The sequence below is a fragment of the Chelonoidis abingdonii genome, chromosome 1, assembly GCF_003597395.2.
Source record: "Chelonoidis abingdonii isolate Lonesome George chromosome 1, CheloAbing_2.0, whole genome shotgun sequence".
In the NCBI taxonomy this organism is placed as follows: domain Eukaryota; kingdom Metazoa; phylum Chordata; order Testudines; family Testudinidae; genus Chelonoidis; species Chelonoidis abingdonii.
In genome coordinates, this window is record NC_133769.1 from 28376071 (window position 1) to 28394208 (window position 18138).

Below are 18138 nucleotides of genomic sequence, written 5' to 3' on the forward strand. Positions count from 1 at the left end.
TTATTATTTCCTATCCTTACTATATTTTACTATATGGCTTTTCAGCAGAATTGTTACAGATTATAATTCTAGAAAGTATCATAAAGATTGAGTTACCAAGTGTTTTTTATTTGTCACTCAGAATCCATCCTCTAGACAGTTACAGGAATTAAAGAACACTCCAGCCGATCACATATCTACATTTCATATTAATAAACAATTTAAAGATAGAAACAAAATAACTGATTAGTTGATGAGTCTTCCTTATCTAAAACGAGTGATTACCCCTTCTTTTTTAAGTTTCTATATATATATTATTACAGTACCACGCATTGGAATCTAATCTAATAATGTTTCAACATAAATTGCTTGTTTGTTTTTAGAAAAAATATTTTTCTACCTACACTAATTGAATGTACTGCAGTATTTATAATAATAATAATAATAATAATAATAATGAAGCACAGTACACTAACTAATGCACAACATGTGCCTTAACTATGTTATCTGGAAAGGTTAAAGAAACCATAAACAATGTTCACTGTAAATAAAATTTCAATTTTTTAAAAAGATCCCTGTCTTCTGATGGTCTAGTGGGCAAGTCTGTTCATCAAGGAACAAATTTAAAATGTTTATCTATCTTTTATTCTTCATTATATTTAGAACTATTAAGTTATTTTCACTAGAGAAAGCAAATTACACATTGTAATACAGTGCATGACTAAATGTCACCGTGATGGTCTTAAATTTTACTTTAAAAAAAATTAAAGCAGATTATTTTGAAAAATTACTTCACTCTGCATACACTAAGACATTAACGTATAAAAACTAAATACTCATTTATCCTCTTCATTTTAATCTTAATGTAGAAGAATAGCCAAAAAAGGATACGTATTCCATTCATCCCTGAAATTTTGAAGTCATCAATTAACTGAACAACCATGTCTTTGTTTGGATCGTTAGGATCACTTTCACGAACCTAAGCAAAGAAAGAAGATACTGGAAATAATTCATCTTTTTAGAAGGGTAATACATTTTTTCTAAAAATTTAAACAAGATTATAGAGCCTTACAAATAATGACAATGAAGTAATAGCATATATTTAGAAAACAGATTTAGGAAAAATGATGATGTTCGAAAGCATTTACTACCATTGTACCTATAAATAATTTACCATTATTAGTACTGAGGACTCAGTATAATACTCACACATCTGAGCAACTTAATTTCATCCAAGGCTGTCTCTGTATAATGCTGGGCACTTTTTACAACTTTCATTGCAACAAACCTCTTCCCCCTTGAAAATAATAAAAACTTATTCAACAAATGACCAGAGCTGAAAGATGTTATGTTCAGAGAATTATATCTGGAAAATTTTGGTAATTTTATCTTAAAATTAAGGGGAAACACCTAAATTCTCAATAATATAGTAGTAAAAATATTTAACATAATTTAGTGCATTCTGACAGAGAATAACAATACCTTTAGAACTATATTTTATGCATTGTTTCTACAATATTGAAATCACAGAACTATTAATATTTTAAATGGTAATAGCTTTAAAAGAGGAATTTCAATTCTATTTTACCATTTAATAGGTTTACTATTAAGGATACAGGAGGAATAAAAACATTAGCTTGCTCTCCAGCTCAATAAAACATGTGAATTCAATAAGCACTGATAATTTGTTAAGCAAAATAAAACTTAGACTTCAACTTCTGACAAGTTTTATAAAATACATCCTTAACCAAAAGGCAAAAACCTCTGTGGACATCTCTATATACAGTTGTTTATCAAACAACAACAAAGACACAACAAAACAAGTGGATAGCTTCAGCCTGTATCTAAAATAAAAGTTACTGCACATATAACAAATCAGCATTTACTTGATTAGAAATGGGAAAAAAAAGTATAGAGGCAAATATGTATATATATGTATATATATGTAGATCTCTTACTGCATATCCCAGCATAGCCAAACTGTAGAGAAGTGTCCCCATCCTAGCTTCCTAATTACATGATACCGGCCATTGAAAAGATCTCCAATTTTCACTGGATGATAGCCACCTTTCAAAAAAAATAAAATAAAGAAAGAGGTACATTCAGAAAAATAAGCAGATACTTCCACTTATCTGTTTACTCCTTTAATACCAAACACCTTTTAAAGATGTCATCCTAAACAATAAATCAGGAAATTGCAATAAGTTTTTTCTACATTTACAATATTTTGCCTCAAAAATGTTCTACGTCTTCTAAGCACATTCTTTACACTCTCCCTTGTGGAAAATGTGGAGATTTCTGTATTTCTATGAAAATTAAATGCCTTAGTTTACCAGCTTGATATTATTCTATATGACTGCCCAGAGTTAAATCAAAGGAAGCTGTTGGGGAAAACAAGTAGGAGACAAAACTTCCCAAGAGATTACCAAGGGTACTCAAGAGAACTATGGGGCCATTATTATTGGAAAATGCCCTCCTGCAAGGCTTGCAGTTTTATTCTTCCCAGCCCCATGCCTAACATCAAAGGGCACTAAACTCTTAAAGACTCCAGCCTAGAAAGTTAGGAGGGTGAGCAGGAAGCACTGGCTGGAAGGGAGTATCTGACAGAGAGGCACTGAGGCTACATCTATATTACGTCTATACTACAAGTGTTGTAGCTATGCCGCTATAGCACAGCAGTGCAGGTGCTTTCTACATCGACAAAAAGGAGTTTCCCATCAATTCAAGCAATCCATTTCCCTGACTGATGGCAATTCTTCCATTGACTTAGTTGCGTCTACACCAGGGGTTAGGTTGGCTTAACTATGGCATTCAGAAACATAGCTAGGTTAATCTAAATTGTAAGTGTAGACTAGGCCTGAGAGAATGCTTCAGTGGCTGTCTGTCTCTCCAAGGCCAGGAGCAGAGGTGTCTAGGCTGAGTGGAAGTTACCCAAAACTTGTAAGGAAAGAATAAAGTTTAGGTAATATTCATGTGTGTAGGCCTTATTCATTATCTTAATACAAGACTCTGACTAGTTCGTTCCTGTTGACTATTAAACAATACTTTGTTTTTAAAAGGCTGCAGTGTGTCACTGATATATTTTCTGGTCACAAAGCTCCCAATTCAAACTGGCCCTGCTAAAGTAGCCACAGCGAGAAAGAAGAGTTCTGAAGCCTAGTGGTTCAGTCTAAGAATGGCAGAATCTTGGGACACCCCCTAAGTGAGGTAGAGGCCCAGGGCCTATCACTAGGAGGGATGCACTGAAGAATGATACAAGGTAGAGCTCACCTTGTGGTCTATGACACTCCATAACTTGGAACACGATGTCTTGATTTTAAGAATGCACTGTGGTAACTAATAAAAGATGTGTCTCATTTCCAAACCTTAAATTCTTAACTCTCAAGCAACAACAGATTTTTTTTTTTTTAAATAGCACTCCAAATCTGGATCAGACCAGATTTCTTCAAGAAAAAAACCTAGTGCATATTTACTCAAAGGAAATACTGAAACCGTGCTATCCACTGCATATTCAAAGGTAGCAGATATCTTACGCTTCTTAAGATGGGAAGCCCTGATTCTGCACGTGCCTATGCAAGTCCAAAGGTTTTGTCTATAGCAGTTACCAATATTATGCATTTCATTCTAAACATCTGGTCAACACACACACACACAGAGCAAGACCTCACACTGATGAAGAAATCATTTTACAAACAAAACCAAAGAACTAGCTTGACCATTTAACTAACAGACCTAACTGTATAGCTTGAAGGCTAGAAACTGAAGATCTGGATAAATATTAATTAGCTTCCTAACAACTATAGAACTGGATTACAATCAAAGGATTCATACCAATTCTCCATAAATCTAGGTTTAAACTACTAATTAGATAAAATAAAGAAAGATAGATCTCAAGAGACATATGCAGGATAGTGATATGCAGGATAGTGGAAAAGAGAGGAAAGAGCAATACCACTTCCTATTCCTAAAAGGGTTTGCATTTCTGAGAAGAATTAAATCTTTTGACCTGACAGCCAAGATTATGTACATTACTAACACACAACTTACTAAATCATTTCTTTTCTTATGCACACTCCGTCTGTTGCATGAAAAATATGAGAAGCATAAAACATTATTCCCTGCGCAATCATTCTCTTGGCAAAAGATACAATTTTCCTCACTGAAGTTATAGAAGCTGAAAATATTTAAGAATCAGTTTTAGCACCTTTAAGTTACACAGCAAATCTTTGTAATTAAACAGGACAAAATGAAATGTCTGAAATATCTTACACCTTCCCTAATAGTCATCAAACATATAAATGAACACAAATGGGTGCCAATTTTAATGTTTCTTTACATTACTAAAGTGGTATAAATGGGTCCTACTGTGATTATATGATTCAAAAGTATTCTTCTCCCTAAACAAGATATGTGGTACACAGTATTTTGGACCTTATGAGGCACCAACAGGTGTGTCTCATGGACAGATAAACTGCCAGAGTCTCATTCAATTCAGGACTGTTCTCTTTTAGCAAAGGATCACATTATTAGAATAGTGCCAGTTAAGTATCAAAATTTATCTATTTTACCACTACATCACACCCAAAACTACTGCTGTAATAGAATTCCAAATGCTCTGTTTCTCTGTGTGCATTTTTCACAGCACCTTTTTCTGTTGCCCCAGGCCCCAATCCTGCAGACTTGCACAGGGGTAACTTTACTCACGAGAGTAGTCAATGACACCACCCAGATATGCAAAGTTATTCCTGTTCATGTTTGAAGCACTGGGGTGCTAATTTGCAGATCTGAAGCACCAGGTAACACCAGTACTAGGAAAATGGCATTTTAAATATTGGTGTCTCCTTTGCCGTGATTAGTGGGATGTATTTCAATGCTTCATAGCACAAAAAAAGGTTATTTAGAAAGCAATAGGCAAGTGAGTTTAAATAAACATTCATGTGGAATTAGGAGGTATGATTGGGGTGTTCACCTCACGCTCGCCCAGAAGGGGTTAATGGAGGCCAGATGGCCAAATAACCTATTAGGCTGAAGTCTGAGAGGAAAGCCCTAATTAGGGGAAGCTCATCTGTGCGGGTACAGATGGGGCTTCCATAAAGCCAGGGAGCTGAGGGCAGGAAGGTAGTCTGCAGTCACTTTCTGGGAGAAGGGGGTGTGTTTGGTGGCTACAGAGACAAGTAGCCCACATTTGCTCCCTGAGAGGAGGCAGTAGAGAGGCTGACTTCCTGGGGGATAGGAAGCAGCCCAGGGTATAAGCAGCAAGGTTGGCAACTGAAGACCTTGGCTGCATGTTGTAGGGTTCCTGGGCTGACACCTGGCATAGAGAGTGGGCCTGGATTCCCCTTCCTGCCACTGGGAAAGTGACACCAGCAGGACAGTGAACTGCCTGGATCACTGCAGGACTGACAGAGACTCTGAAAGCCTATACTCTGGAAGAGGGTAATGCTGAGTGACCCAGCCAGAGGACCGAGTCACAAAAACCATACTGCAATTCCTGGAGCAAGAGCGGGGCTACAGACTAGAGGGAAAGACAGAGTGACACTGTGCAATCCTGGGAAGGGGCGTCGATCTCATGAGCTAACCCCAAGAGCAGCCAGAAGGAGGTGCCAGCATAGCAGTGAGTGGGGCACCCCATCACGGGGTGGTGGGGGTGGGAGGTTAATGGAACTGTCTACTTTTAGGTGGTACAAACACCAGGATTTGTAAATATTCAGTGTTTAAGTAGTACTGCTCAGATCATAACAAAAGCTCTGTTGTGCTTTTCAGTTCTCCACAGAAAATAATGATGTTTCTGATGCAACTGCTGAACGCATGAGAGAGAGAAACAGAAAATAAGAGAGATCATTATTCCTTAATGTCTCTTGAAAGTATTGGTAATCATAGCTGATGAATTCCACTGCTATGTAGGAAATTATCCCCTTTGTGAACTGAATGAATGAGAGACATCTCTGGACGAGAAACTGGAAAATCAGAGAGGCAAAGTATTCCAACTGATGATAGTCTCTTGAGAGTAATCTACAAATGTTTAAGGTTTTTCAGAAATAGGAGAACAATAGCATCATGGTTCATATATGCCTTCACAAATCAAGTAGTTGGAATTTTGAGATTTAATTACATTTCTAGACAAGTGGACGTTTAAAACAGGCCTAATCTAAAACCCACTGAAGTCAAGGGGAGTCTTTCCACTGATTTCACTGGGCTTTGAATCAAGTCTTCAGGGAACAGTGCCTGATCTAATTAAATCAATTTCTTGCACACAAAAGACATTCTCCCCTTTAATGATATTACATCAACTAATGACCATGACCTCACAGAAAAATGTAAGAGGCCTAATTTAACTATACATATATATTAGGAACAAGTAAGCTAGTCATGGTATTCTATGAACTACATGCGTGCTAATAGATACTTTAATATTTTGTCTACTTCTTTAATTTCCATCAGTAGATACTTTTATAAATGCTTTTCTGCCTCTTATGTTATTTAATCAGAGAAGATAATCAGCCCCAATTCTATACTGATGGCCTAGGAGTACAGTAAGGCTCGTCAGGTTGATAACTGCGCTCTTTCACTTTAGGTTGCTAGTTCAAATCAGTCCTAGCCTAGAGACTGAAAAAATCATTACCACCTGAGAGATGTTTGCTGGCCAATGTGAAATGAGCTAGAGACCCAAGTAAAGTTCTTAGCAGAAGCATTAAAAATAAAATCAATTAGGCACTGACTATTCACATTTGTTGGCACAGCTAATAGAGGTTCAAGTGTTTAATGTGCATGGAAGTCAAATTACCTGCTCAATCCTCAAAGCAGCCCACCTTGGGATTTCAGATCAAAGTTGATTTACTGGCAAAGTATGGTAATGTTTCACTGAAAAATTAATGAGGAGTCTCAGATGGTTTTGAGGATGGAGTTAAGAGAAGAGGAGACACACTAATGGAACACAGTAAGTTCTAATTTTTATATTCCTCCCCATTAATATAAGGTATGGGAAGATTAACAGAAACAGAAAAGGTAGCAAAAGGTGAATATATGATGCTTGCAGACCAGGTCATGTCAGAGACTATTCTCTCTTGTGTATTAGTGTAGATCAAAGCGATTAGTGTTTTGGGTGTTTAAACTTCATAAAACTAATGGGATGTTACATGCATTGTTTTCACTTATCTGTTCCTGTTATAATGTAATAGCAAATATTTAGATTATGTATATCCCATAAATAAATAACTCAGACATCAAAGAAGCCATGGGGAATGCTAATGAAGGACTATCAGAAAAGCTGTTAATTCCAAAGCAAATGGCCACTGTGGTGATGACTGAGGTCAGAGATTCAAAGTGCATTCCTCACCCATTGTTATCAAAGGAAAAGCCCTGTGGGTAGAGACCCTATCAGCTTGTCTTCTGACAGAAGAAGATATAAAAATGGATTCCAGGGAAGATCCTTCATCTCCGAACTGCTTGGACTTTTACAGGGAAGTGTGCCAGATGCAAACTGGAGATTGCCTTTTGAATCTGGGTACCTTGAAAGACTTTTGGGGAACTGGCAGTTTATTACATCTCTGCCACCATCTGGAGTTACAAACTGTGACTCACTTATGCACATATTTTACCTGCTTTAATCTCTCAATAACTCTCATTCTTTTTTCTTAGCTAATAAACCCTTAGTTAGTTTATTATAGAATTGGCTGCCAGCATTGTCTTTCGTGTAAGATCCAGAGTACCAACTGATCTGGGGTAAGTGACTGGTCTCTTGGGATTGAGAGAAACCTGATGTGTGATTTTTGCTTTAAGTGACTATTATCGCAAAATAAGTAGAGAGTCTAAGGGGACTGTCTGTGACTCCATGGTAGGACTGGTATAGTGATCCAGGCAGTGCCGTAACGAAGGCGAGGCGAGTGAGGCACTTGCCTTGGGCACAGAAAGCCAAGGAGTGCAGAAAAAGCCTTCCCTGCTGGAAGGAAAGCTGCGGCTCTCCCAGCTGCTGCTGCCTCTATGGTAACAAGAGACGCTGGCCAGCAGAGGGCGAGCAGCCAGCTACAGCACCTCACGACAGAGAGGGAGGAGGGAGGCACACACATGCTTTGCAGCCCTCCCCTCCCCCGGCACCAACCTGGAGGAGATGCCAAGGGGGCTTCCGATGGGAGACAGGATCATCGGCAGTGGGCCTCACTCACCTTAGCAGCTGCCGGGGCTTCCAGTGAGTGTTTGACCCTGTAATCTGCCTCCCCCCACCCCCACCCCCAGCCACCACTCCTGCAAACCGGGCAAGGGGCAGCCCCATCCCCCACTCCCAGTGAGGTTATGGCAAGGGGAAGCAGGGGAGGAAGGAAGCCACATGTGATGGCAGTCCCCTCTCCGCCCAGCATCCACCACCCCCTCTCTGGCCCCCAAACTCTGTCCCAGAGCCTGCACCCAGCCCTCCACAATCCCTCCCAGAGCCTGCACCCCTCCACCCATCCTGCACCCCACACTGTGCGCGCAGGGCCGGTGCAAGGATATTGCACCCTAGGCGAAAATTCCACCTTGCGCTCCCCACCCCTACCCCTTCTCCTAGAGCATCGCTTATTATAAACTTTCAAAAATGAATACTGCATAATGTGGCATTGTTCACTAGAATTCACGTTCGGCTTGAAAATTTATTCATTTCATTATTTAGTCTACATATTTAATGAAAATAAATGAATAACCTGACAGGATGTGGGGCTGGCTGACTTCGGGCAGGAGGTTGAGGCAGGGGCTAGCTGGAGACGGGGTGTGGGGCTGGCTGCGGGCAGGGCAGGGGCTGCAGCAGTGGCTGGCTGGAGACAGGTTGTGGGGCCAGCTGGCGTCGGGCAGAGGGTGTGGCAGGGGCTGGCTGGAGACACAGGAGTGCAGGGCTGGCTGGCTTTGGGCAGAGGGGTGCAGCAGGGGCTGGCTGGAAACAGGGGGTGTGGGGCTGGCTTTCAGCAGGGGGGTGCGGCAGGGGTTGGCTGGAGACAGGAGAAGTGGGACTGGCTGGAGAAAGAGCAGGGGAGTGCGGCAGGGGTTGGCTAGAGGCAGGGCAGGGAGTGTGGGGCTGGTTGGAGGCAGGGCAGGGGGTGTGGGGCTACCTCGCTTTGGGCAGGGGGTGCAGCAGGAGCTGGCTGGAGACAAGGGGTGTGGGGCTGGCATGGGGGTTTCTGGCAGGGGAGGGTGAAGGTGAAAGGAGGCAAGTGGTGGGTGGGGGACTGACTAGGAGGAACGCAGTAAGCCAGCAAGGGGCTAGGGGGTGAAGAGGGGTGTGATGGTGGGGCCGAGCAGGGAGGGGGCGAGGCCTATTGCTTTCTAAATAACCTTTTTATGTTCTATTTTACTGCTGTGATCTGGTCACCCTATGCATGGTGACCAGATCACGCCGCCCCTCCCCCACCCTCCCCCACCCCCAAACCTTCCTTTTAGGGCCAAAGCTGTTTGGGGGGGGGGCGGTGCTGGCAGGGGGAGGGGATTGTTTCTGCGGGCCGGGTGGTGCTGGGTGCATGTATGTGTGTTTCAGGCGGGCCAGGTGTCGCTGGGTGGGGGGGCAATTTTATATTCTTGCCTCAGGCGCAAAAATAGCTAGTTATGGCTCTGGATCCAGGAGTTCACATTTGTTACTGGCGTGGTAAAATCTAATTATAAAATAAACCACTAGTTAGGGATGTCTGCCAGTCTGCCTTAAGATAGGCACTCACAGTTGTCAGCAACTCCAGACAACATGACAGAATATATACTCTCGAACTAATAAAACTACTTACAAACAAGTTAGGAATCAATATAAGCAAAAGCAGACTTTGAGGTTCCTCAGCAAAATTACCTCCTCCAGGCTGGGTTCCCTGTGCAGAGACATATTCTCCTCAATCTCCAAACACAGAGTGAGTGACTAACAAAAGAGAAATGTATTTTTTATAGGGCTCCATGTCACACCATCCAATCCATTCAGTCAGATTTTTGTACATAAGATGTTATAAAGGTGTTGTTCCTTGCAGTTCAGTCCCAACATACTAAAAGAAAAGTTACTTGTAACTAAGGCTAGGATTTAATCATAGGTATTTTTAGCAAAAGTCATGGACAGGTCACGGGCAAGAAACAAAAAAATCATGGCCCATGACCTGTCCATGACTTATACTATAAATACCCCTGATTTAATCTTGGGGAGAGGTGGTGAGCCCCGGGGCCCACAGCACCAGCTGCAAGGGGGGGAGCCCCAGGGGCCCTGCCGCTGCTCCATCTGTCCCAGGACTGCTACTCAGGTGGCCAGCTGCACCAGCCACCGGTTGGGCGATCCCCAGGGCCAGCTGCTTTGGGTAGTTCTGGGGTCAGCCACACCAGCCACTGCAGAAGTCAGGAAGGTTGCAGGAAGTCACAGAATCTGTGACTTTCACAACCTCCCTGTGACAAACATGAAGTCCTACTTATAACTAATACTTCAAAGATATTGATGTGACTGAGTCGCACTGTCGAGGTGCTGGCACTCAGTCAGCTGGTCCAAAACTTTTGAGAAATCTGGATCTATTGGAGCCAGGTAAGCACCATCATCACTGAACCAAACATTTGGGACCAAAGCCCTTGCCACCCTCAATGTCATTCCACAAAATCAGAGTTCTAAAACTAAGTTGGCCATGGAAGCTGCCTTAAGGTTGTGGAAAGAGCCTTTAATCTTTCAGGAACACCTATAAGAAGTTTTAATACGATGTCTAATCCATTTTAAATGTGTGGCTGAGACAAACAACCCTATTGATTATTTACCATAGGTCACAAAATATCGACTGATAGGTGACTTCTGGAAGACTTTTGTTTTAACTAGATATTTAGGAACTTATGTGATCTAGCGTCCCCAGATAGATTATGACATTTTGGAAAGAAAACTGGAAACAGAGAAAAATACAATGTTTCCGATTAAACTGAGTTACTATGTCAGGAAGGAATTTTGGGCCAGGACACAAGATCACTTTGTTTCTATGAAATACTGTTAAAAAAAATTAAAACTACAAAACCTGGAGCTCATTCACTTATGTCTGATATAGAAAAAGTCATCTTCGTGGACTGATATGATAGTTTTGCAAAATATATAAAATTTTCAATAACAAACAGTGTTTTGATTACTCAATTTTCTTTTCTCTGCACTTCAGATGTGACCTGATTTTAATGGTTGCTTCCACAGTATCTGAACTAGCTCAAGATTTTAAGCCAAGGGCATCTGACGATTGTTAGCCATTTCTCCGAAAATACAGTGTAATTTTTGTATTTCTATTTGTTCTCAAAGGTCAAGTTTCTTTACTACTTTTGAGCAGTCTGAACTCTCTTACTGGATAAATTTGAAGTCTAAGCGAATATTCAGAAATGAAGATATCAAATCTACTACACATTTAAGCTATGGGACTGTTTGAAAAACAGGATGCTGAGGCAGATAATTGAACAACTGAGTTAAATACACTCATCTTCTAGGAATAAGATAGTTCAATTATGCTATCTAGAAAGAAATCTGGTATTCTTTTTCCTTCCTTTCTATTTGTTAAAATCTACGTACCCAAAATGTGATCCCAAAGGAAGCCAATGCAGCTCAACAGAGGTAAAATTAGCATTCTCCAGGACTAACATTTATATCAAATCATTCAACCAAAGGAAACTTTCTTTGTAAGTACAGTTATTCTGATAAGAAAACATTTATTTTCCCAGAAGATATAGATAAAAGTCCCAACAAGAAAATGGAAAGGATCCCAATTACTTCAGCAGGAATAGGATCAAGCCCTAAAGATATTAGATATGTTTTGGAACTGCTCTATTTGATACACAGATGAATATTTAGAATGAGCTTTTTTTATATATATAATTTATTTATGCCCAAACTGGTTTAATTACATTCTCTTTTCCATTTAACTCTCCCTCTCCCTTTTTTGGCATTAATGAAAAATTTATTTCCATCACGATGAACTCAGAATGACACCAATATTAGATATTTAGATTATTTCCCACATCTTGCAATACTGCTTTAACTTAGTCAGAGTAGATTCTTAACTGTTAGGAACTGTATTAGCACAAGATCAAATGTTATATGATGTATATGTATTGACATGGCTGCATTGTCATGACATGCTGTTAAAATATACTTTTTATTATAAAACAAAAATCAATAAAATGTTAGCTAAAATATGAAGTTTACCTGAAAAAGAAAGCTAATAACAAGGAAGGGAGACACTAAAAATGAGAACTCAGTCTAAGACAGCATGTGAAAAGATGCATGTATTTTGTAGCCAAAAGTTAAAATAGCAAGCAAAGATTTGCACATTCATATGCCATTGTGAATAGATAACAGGACAAATAAGTGGATCATCGACAGGTTTACAGTTATCAGGCTATACCATTATGAAGTAAGCAAACAAAGTGGAAGTCAAATATCCTTGAAAAGCATTTTAAGTACAGCATATTTAACCTAGGTACCTTTAAATTACGTTAAGTGCTTGAATACAAACGCTAGAAGTCTAAATAATAAGATGGGTGAATGGGAGTGCCTAGTATTCAATGAAGATATTGAATATAATAGTGATCACAGAAACTCTGTGGAATAATGATAATCAATGGGGCACAGCAATACCAAGGTACAAACTATATAGGAGTAATAGAACAGGTTACACTGGTGAGGGAGTAGCACAGCATGTGAAAGAAAGCATAATGTCAAATATAGTACAAATCTTAAATAAATCAAACTGTACCACAGATTCTCTATGGATAGGAAGTCCACACTTCAATAATGAGGATAGCAGTAGGAATATACTACTGACCACTTGACCAGGATGGTGATGGTGATTATGAAATGCTCAGGGAGATTAGACAGGCTACAAAAACAGAAAACCTAGTAATAATGGGGGATTTCAACGATCCCCAAATTGACTGGGTACATATCACCTCAAGATTGGATGCAGATATAAAATGTATAGACACCACTAATGACTGCTTCATGGAGCAGCTAGTCCTGGAACCCAGAAAGAGCATTCTTGAAAAAGTCCTAAGTGGAGCACAAGATCTGATCCAAGAGGTGAATATAACTGAACTGCTCAGTAATAGCAACCATAATATAATTAAATTTAACATTCCTGTGAGGGGCAAAAATACCACAGAAACCCAAAAGAGTAGCATTTAACTTCAAAAAGGGGAACTACACAAAAATGAGGAAGCTAGCTAAACAGAATTAAGACGAACAGTCACAAGAGTGAAATGCCTGCAAAGTGCATGGAAATTTAACACGCCATAATAGAAGCTCAAACTAAATTATAACCCAAGAAAGAAAAAACAGCAAGAGGACCAAAAAAGTGCCACCATGGCTAAACAACAATGTAAAAAAGATGGTTAGAGACAAAAAGACATCCTTTAAAAACTGGAATTGAATCCTTCTGAAGAAAGTAAAAGGGAGCATAAACTCTGGCAAGACAAGTGTAAAAATAAAATCAGGCAAGCCAAAAAAGAATGTGAAGAGCAACTAGTAAAAGACACAAAAATTAAACAGGGAAAAAAAAATTTTTAAGTACGTAAGAAGTAGGAAGCCTGCCAAACAATCAGTGGGGCCACTGGATGATCTAGGTGCTAAAACGGCACTCAAGGATGACAAGGCCATTGTGGAGAAGCTAAATTAAGTCTTTGCATTGGTCTTCACTGCAGAGGATGTGACGGAGAGTCCCAAACCTGAGCCATTTTTTTTAGGTGACAGATCTGAGGAACTTTCCCAGATTGAGATGTCAGTAGAGGTGGTTTTGGAACAAACTGAAAAAAGTGAAGAGTTATAAGTCCCCAGGACCAGATGGAATTCACCCAAGAGTTCTCTGAAGGAACTCAAATATGAAATTGCAGTGTTCCTAACCTGTCACTTCAATCACTTCTGTACCAAATGACTGGAGGATAGCTAATATAACACTGGTTTTTAAAAATAACTCCAGAGACAATCCTCGCAATTTCAGGCAGGTAAGCCTAATTTTAATGCCAGGCAAATAGTTGAAACTATAATAAAGAACGAATTATAAAGCACATGAACATGTCATGTTGGGGAAGAGTCAACACAGCTTTTGTAAAGAGAAATCATGCCTATTAGCCATGATGGACAGGGATGCAACCCCATGCTCTGGGTGTCCCTAAATCTCTGACTACCAGATGCCAGGACTGAAAGACAGGGGATGGATCACTCATTTATTGCCCTGTTCTGTTAATTCCCTCTGAAGTATCTGGCACCAGCTACTACCAGAAGACAGGATTCTGGGCTAGATGGACCATTTGTCTGACTCAGCATGGTCATTCTTATGTTTTTGAAGTCTATAAATCAGGGGTCCCCAACGCGGACTAAATGCGCCCGCGTCCTGGCCCGCGGTCGAGCATCCGCCAAAATGCCACTGAATTTCTGCAGCATTTCAAGAGCAATGCCTCTTGATGACATCACTCGTCGGAGGCAAGTGGCGTCATCAAGAGGTGTTGCTGCCAAAACACCACAGAAATTCGGCGGCGATGCCTCTCGATGACACCACTTGCTGCTGACGAGTGATGTCATTGAGAGGCATCGCCGCCGAGACGCCGCAGAAATTCGGCGGCGATGCCTCTCAATGACGACGCCATTTGCCACCAAGTGACATCATCGAGAGGCGTTGCCACCGAAACGCCGCTGAAATTCGTCAGCATTTCGGCAGATGCTCCACCACCGCCTTCGTCTGGCGCCTGGTAGAATTAGAGCAAGATTGACAGCAACGAAAACACACCTTCAACAATTACAAGACTTTACTCTGGCCTTATCCAAATTCAAAGCACATTTTTTGGGAATTCTGTGGTGTATGGAATGCTTTGACAAAATTATGCACCTATGTGATGTAACATGCATAACGCTAAGAACAGGAGTTCCTATGGGGCAATAGATGTGCAATTGTTTTGATTGCTCCCAGTTCACATTAATGTTTTTTGTTCAACATTTACTTGTCTTTCACTTGTCTTTGAGTTTATCTGCATTCTCCACTAAAATAATATTTTATACTTTACCAGATTCCCAGTGATGTGAGACAGAGCAAAAATGCACCAAGATATGGTGCCAAGACTCCCTGCAGAAGTTGGGGCAATTGGACTAGCTGATGGGATCTAATTAGCCCATGCACATCATGAGTCAGGCAGAATAGCAGGAAAATAACGGCATGAGTAAAGTTTCCATATAGTGTACAAGGACAGAATCAGAAGATTTTCAGTGAGTGAATGTGAGTCTCAATGGTGCAGAGAAGTTAGAGTGAAGAATCAGAGAAATAAATTCTGTTCTAAGTATAGGTTATTTTATCATCCCAATTACCAAAGTATTTGAAAGCCTTGCAGAGTTAAAAAATAATGTGTTGAATGTTGGTCCAAAAATGTTTTCTCCATTCCTTTGCCCAGGGGAAAGTAATAAAAATAAAAGTGATAAGCATTGCACAGACAGATAATAGTGACTTTTGTGGCCATTCTTAGGCTTGGTCTACACTTAAAAATTAGATCAACATAATTACGTTGGTCAGGTGTATGGAAAAAAAGCATTCTCTGCCCGACCCAGTTATGCCAAACTAACCCCCTGTATAGATGAAGCTATGTCAACAGAAGAACACTTCCATCAACTTATAGCTACCACCAATCAGGGAGGTGGTGCTCATACACCAACATATAGGCAGCATCTATACTACAGGGTTACACCAACATAGCTACAGCAACATAGCAATGCCTGTATAGTCTCTCTAGTACAGACATACCCTTGGTTCTTGCAGGAGTGAATTCCATAATCTAGGACCAGCACTAAGAAAACTCTGTCTCTACCACACAAAAGCATGAGCTTCACTCTAAAAGAAGACCATTCAAGTGGCTCCTGAGGACCAAAGTTGTCAAGGGCTATGTAGATGTTTACTATTTAACATTCAACTTTTTATATAGTGCTTAATTACACAAACCTTTGCAATAATCTGCAGGGTCTTCTTGCTCCTCATCATCAGATCCCAGAATCTCCTCCTCTGGTTCTGGTGGTGCTGGCTCTGGCAGAGGCGGAGGTGGGGGCGGAGGTGGAGGCGGTGGTGCAGATGGAGCTTTCTGTTGAGGCTCTGGCCTGAAAATAAAAAGAAAGAACATTTACTGAGAAGCTTGGTCAGCATGCTAATTGAGAGTTTAGCCACAAAAGCCATCTTTCGAATTTTAGTGAAATACATCTCATTTATTTCCCCACAGTTATTCTTTATATTATCTGGTAATGCCCCAGGTATTTCCAAAACTGTATGTAGGTAAAGCTGGCAAGACGAGATATAGCTTTCACATGAAGACAGACCATTACACTGAAACAGCTCATAAAAGGTTTACAGTATCAGGAATAATTAGATATATAAAAATATTACAAATTCCTAAGCAATACATGAAATACTGCACATATGCTTTTAGAGTCTGAAGTACTTGGAATCAAGAAAGAATATTTCTCAAAGATGACCAACGTGGATGAGTTATGCTAACTCTTCTCTTGGACAGCAAACAAAGAAGTTTCACCAACATATTCCAGGAAGCAATCCTCCAATGGCTATTGAAATAAACTAGATGACTCAATAAGCTTTTTTCATATCTAATTTCTACCAGTAATGTAGAAAATCACCTCAATATGGAAGGAGCGAGTAGTAGTAAATAGGAAGAAAAGACTAAGCTTCTTAGCTAGTCTTTGCTCAAAATATGCAATGGAATCAATCAATGGAAACCCACGGATTTTTAACAAATATGTTTTTGAAATAGTGAATTGTTAAAGACATTTTGTACACTGATAAATGTTCTGGCTTCTGAAGATAAGAGATATCCTACAAGTGAGATGTTTTCTTGGTTTAGCTATTTAGAATACATTTCATATACGATAATTAGAATTATTACAATTGGTATTTTGAAGCTCAGAGTTTTGTCAGATTTTCACATTTTGGTTGTCACCAGTTATACACGTAAGAAAAAGGGCATTTAGATACCTATCTGCTAAACGTTTTTTTCCTCTTTCTCAAATAGGTTGATGCTGTGGAGGCGGGGGTGTAGTCAGACATATATACAGAAAATCTTATTTGCAGAAAATGAGATCAGTAATATATTGTAGTGCTGTAGGTAAGGTTGATCTCAGCCTTCCATCATCAGCTATAACTATGTTTATTTTCACATCTATTGCAAATCCCAGCTCTCTGAAAGATCTCATTTAAGTTACCAGTCTCTCTCCATTAAAACCACAAGAATTGAGGACAGGAAAATATATTGGTGTAACATGTTAACTTTTCAACTCTGGAAATCTAAATTTAAATACTGCTCCTTGATCATAACAAAAAATTATTTAAGTGGATTTACCTCAGTCCTACATATATTCATATCACAACACATACCCCTCCACTTTTTTGCACAACATACAGTCTGTTTGGGAAAATACAACATTTGGAATAGCAAGGTACAGTTGGTCAGAAATAAGTTTCCTTGGCAAATATGGGGCAGCTTGCACACCAGCTGCTATGCCTTTGCTCTAAGCAATATTAGAACCTGAATCAGTATCAAATTTATCCCCCTTCCACCTCCTCCAGAAACAAATGGAAGAAGTGTAATTATGTTCTGAGTAAATTCTGAGATTTAGAAAGACAATTTTGAATATCTTTCAGCATCTTTTTTGCTAAGCTTTAGGCAGGAATTAACAATTAAAAAAATTAAAGATTAGAATTGGAGAGAATAGAAATGGGAAGGAAAAATGCATGCATAAGTCATATAGCTAGAGTCCTGAGTGGATATAAAATTTGTATCTGTATCCAATCCATGATCTTCAAACATGGTCCAAGGACGTAAAGCAGATATCCGCAGATATGCAAGGGTCTACATATAGCAATTGTGTTTCTAAATATTTCTTTCAAGGAATTGGATTAATTTTTATTCCTTTTATTCTTCCTTTTCTGTTAGTGTCATTCATCTCTGTACTGCGATTTTTGACTGAAAGTAAAACTGAATTTGGTCTTACAAAAACATCCTAAGCCCAATCACCATCAATCTTACTACAAGATCAATTAATGCACCTGAAATCTACCATCTCCAAAAACCTGGATTTATTACATAAATGATCAGATAGCATTCAAGCCCAGCTGGATGTTGACAAAAAGATCTAATCCATTTTAAAAAAGAATTCACAGTGTAAAGCTCCATGTCACA

At 39.7% G+C, this 18138-nt stretch overlaps 1 protein-coding gene across 10 annotated transcripts in view; it reads right to left on the reverse strand.

Annotated features, from left to right (window-relative positions):
* SRPK2 (SRSF protein kinase 2) overlaps positions 1–18138 on the reverse strand; it is a 323924-nt gene that overhangs the window by 124974 nt on the left and 180812 nt on the right. For all 10 annotated transcript variants that reach the window (XM_075064668.1, XM_075064662.1, XM_032787351.2 and 7 more), the window contains 4 exons: positions 15897–16048; positions 1938–2046; positions 1189–1276; positions 871–958 (listed from right to left, as the gene is read on the reverse strand). In XM_075064668.1, coding sequence (XP_074920769.1) covers positions 871–958; positions 1189–1276; positions 1938–2046; positions 15897–16048 — 437 coding nt within the window. The remainder of the gene's footprint in view (positions 1–870; positions 959–1188; positions 1277–1937; positions 2047–15896; positions 16049–18138) is intronic.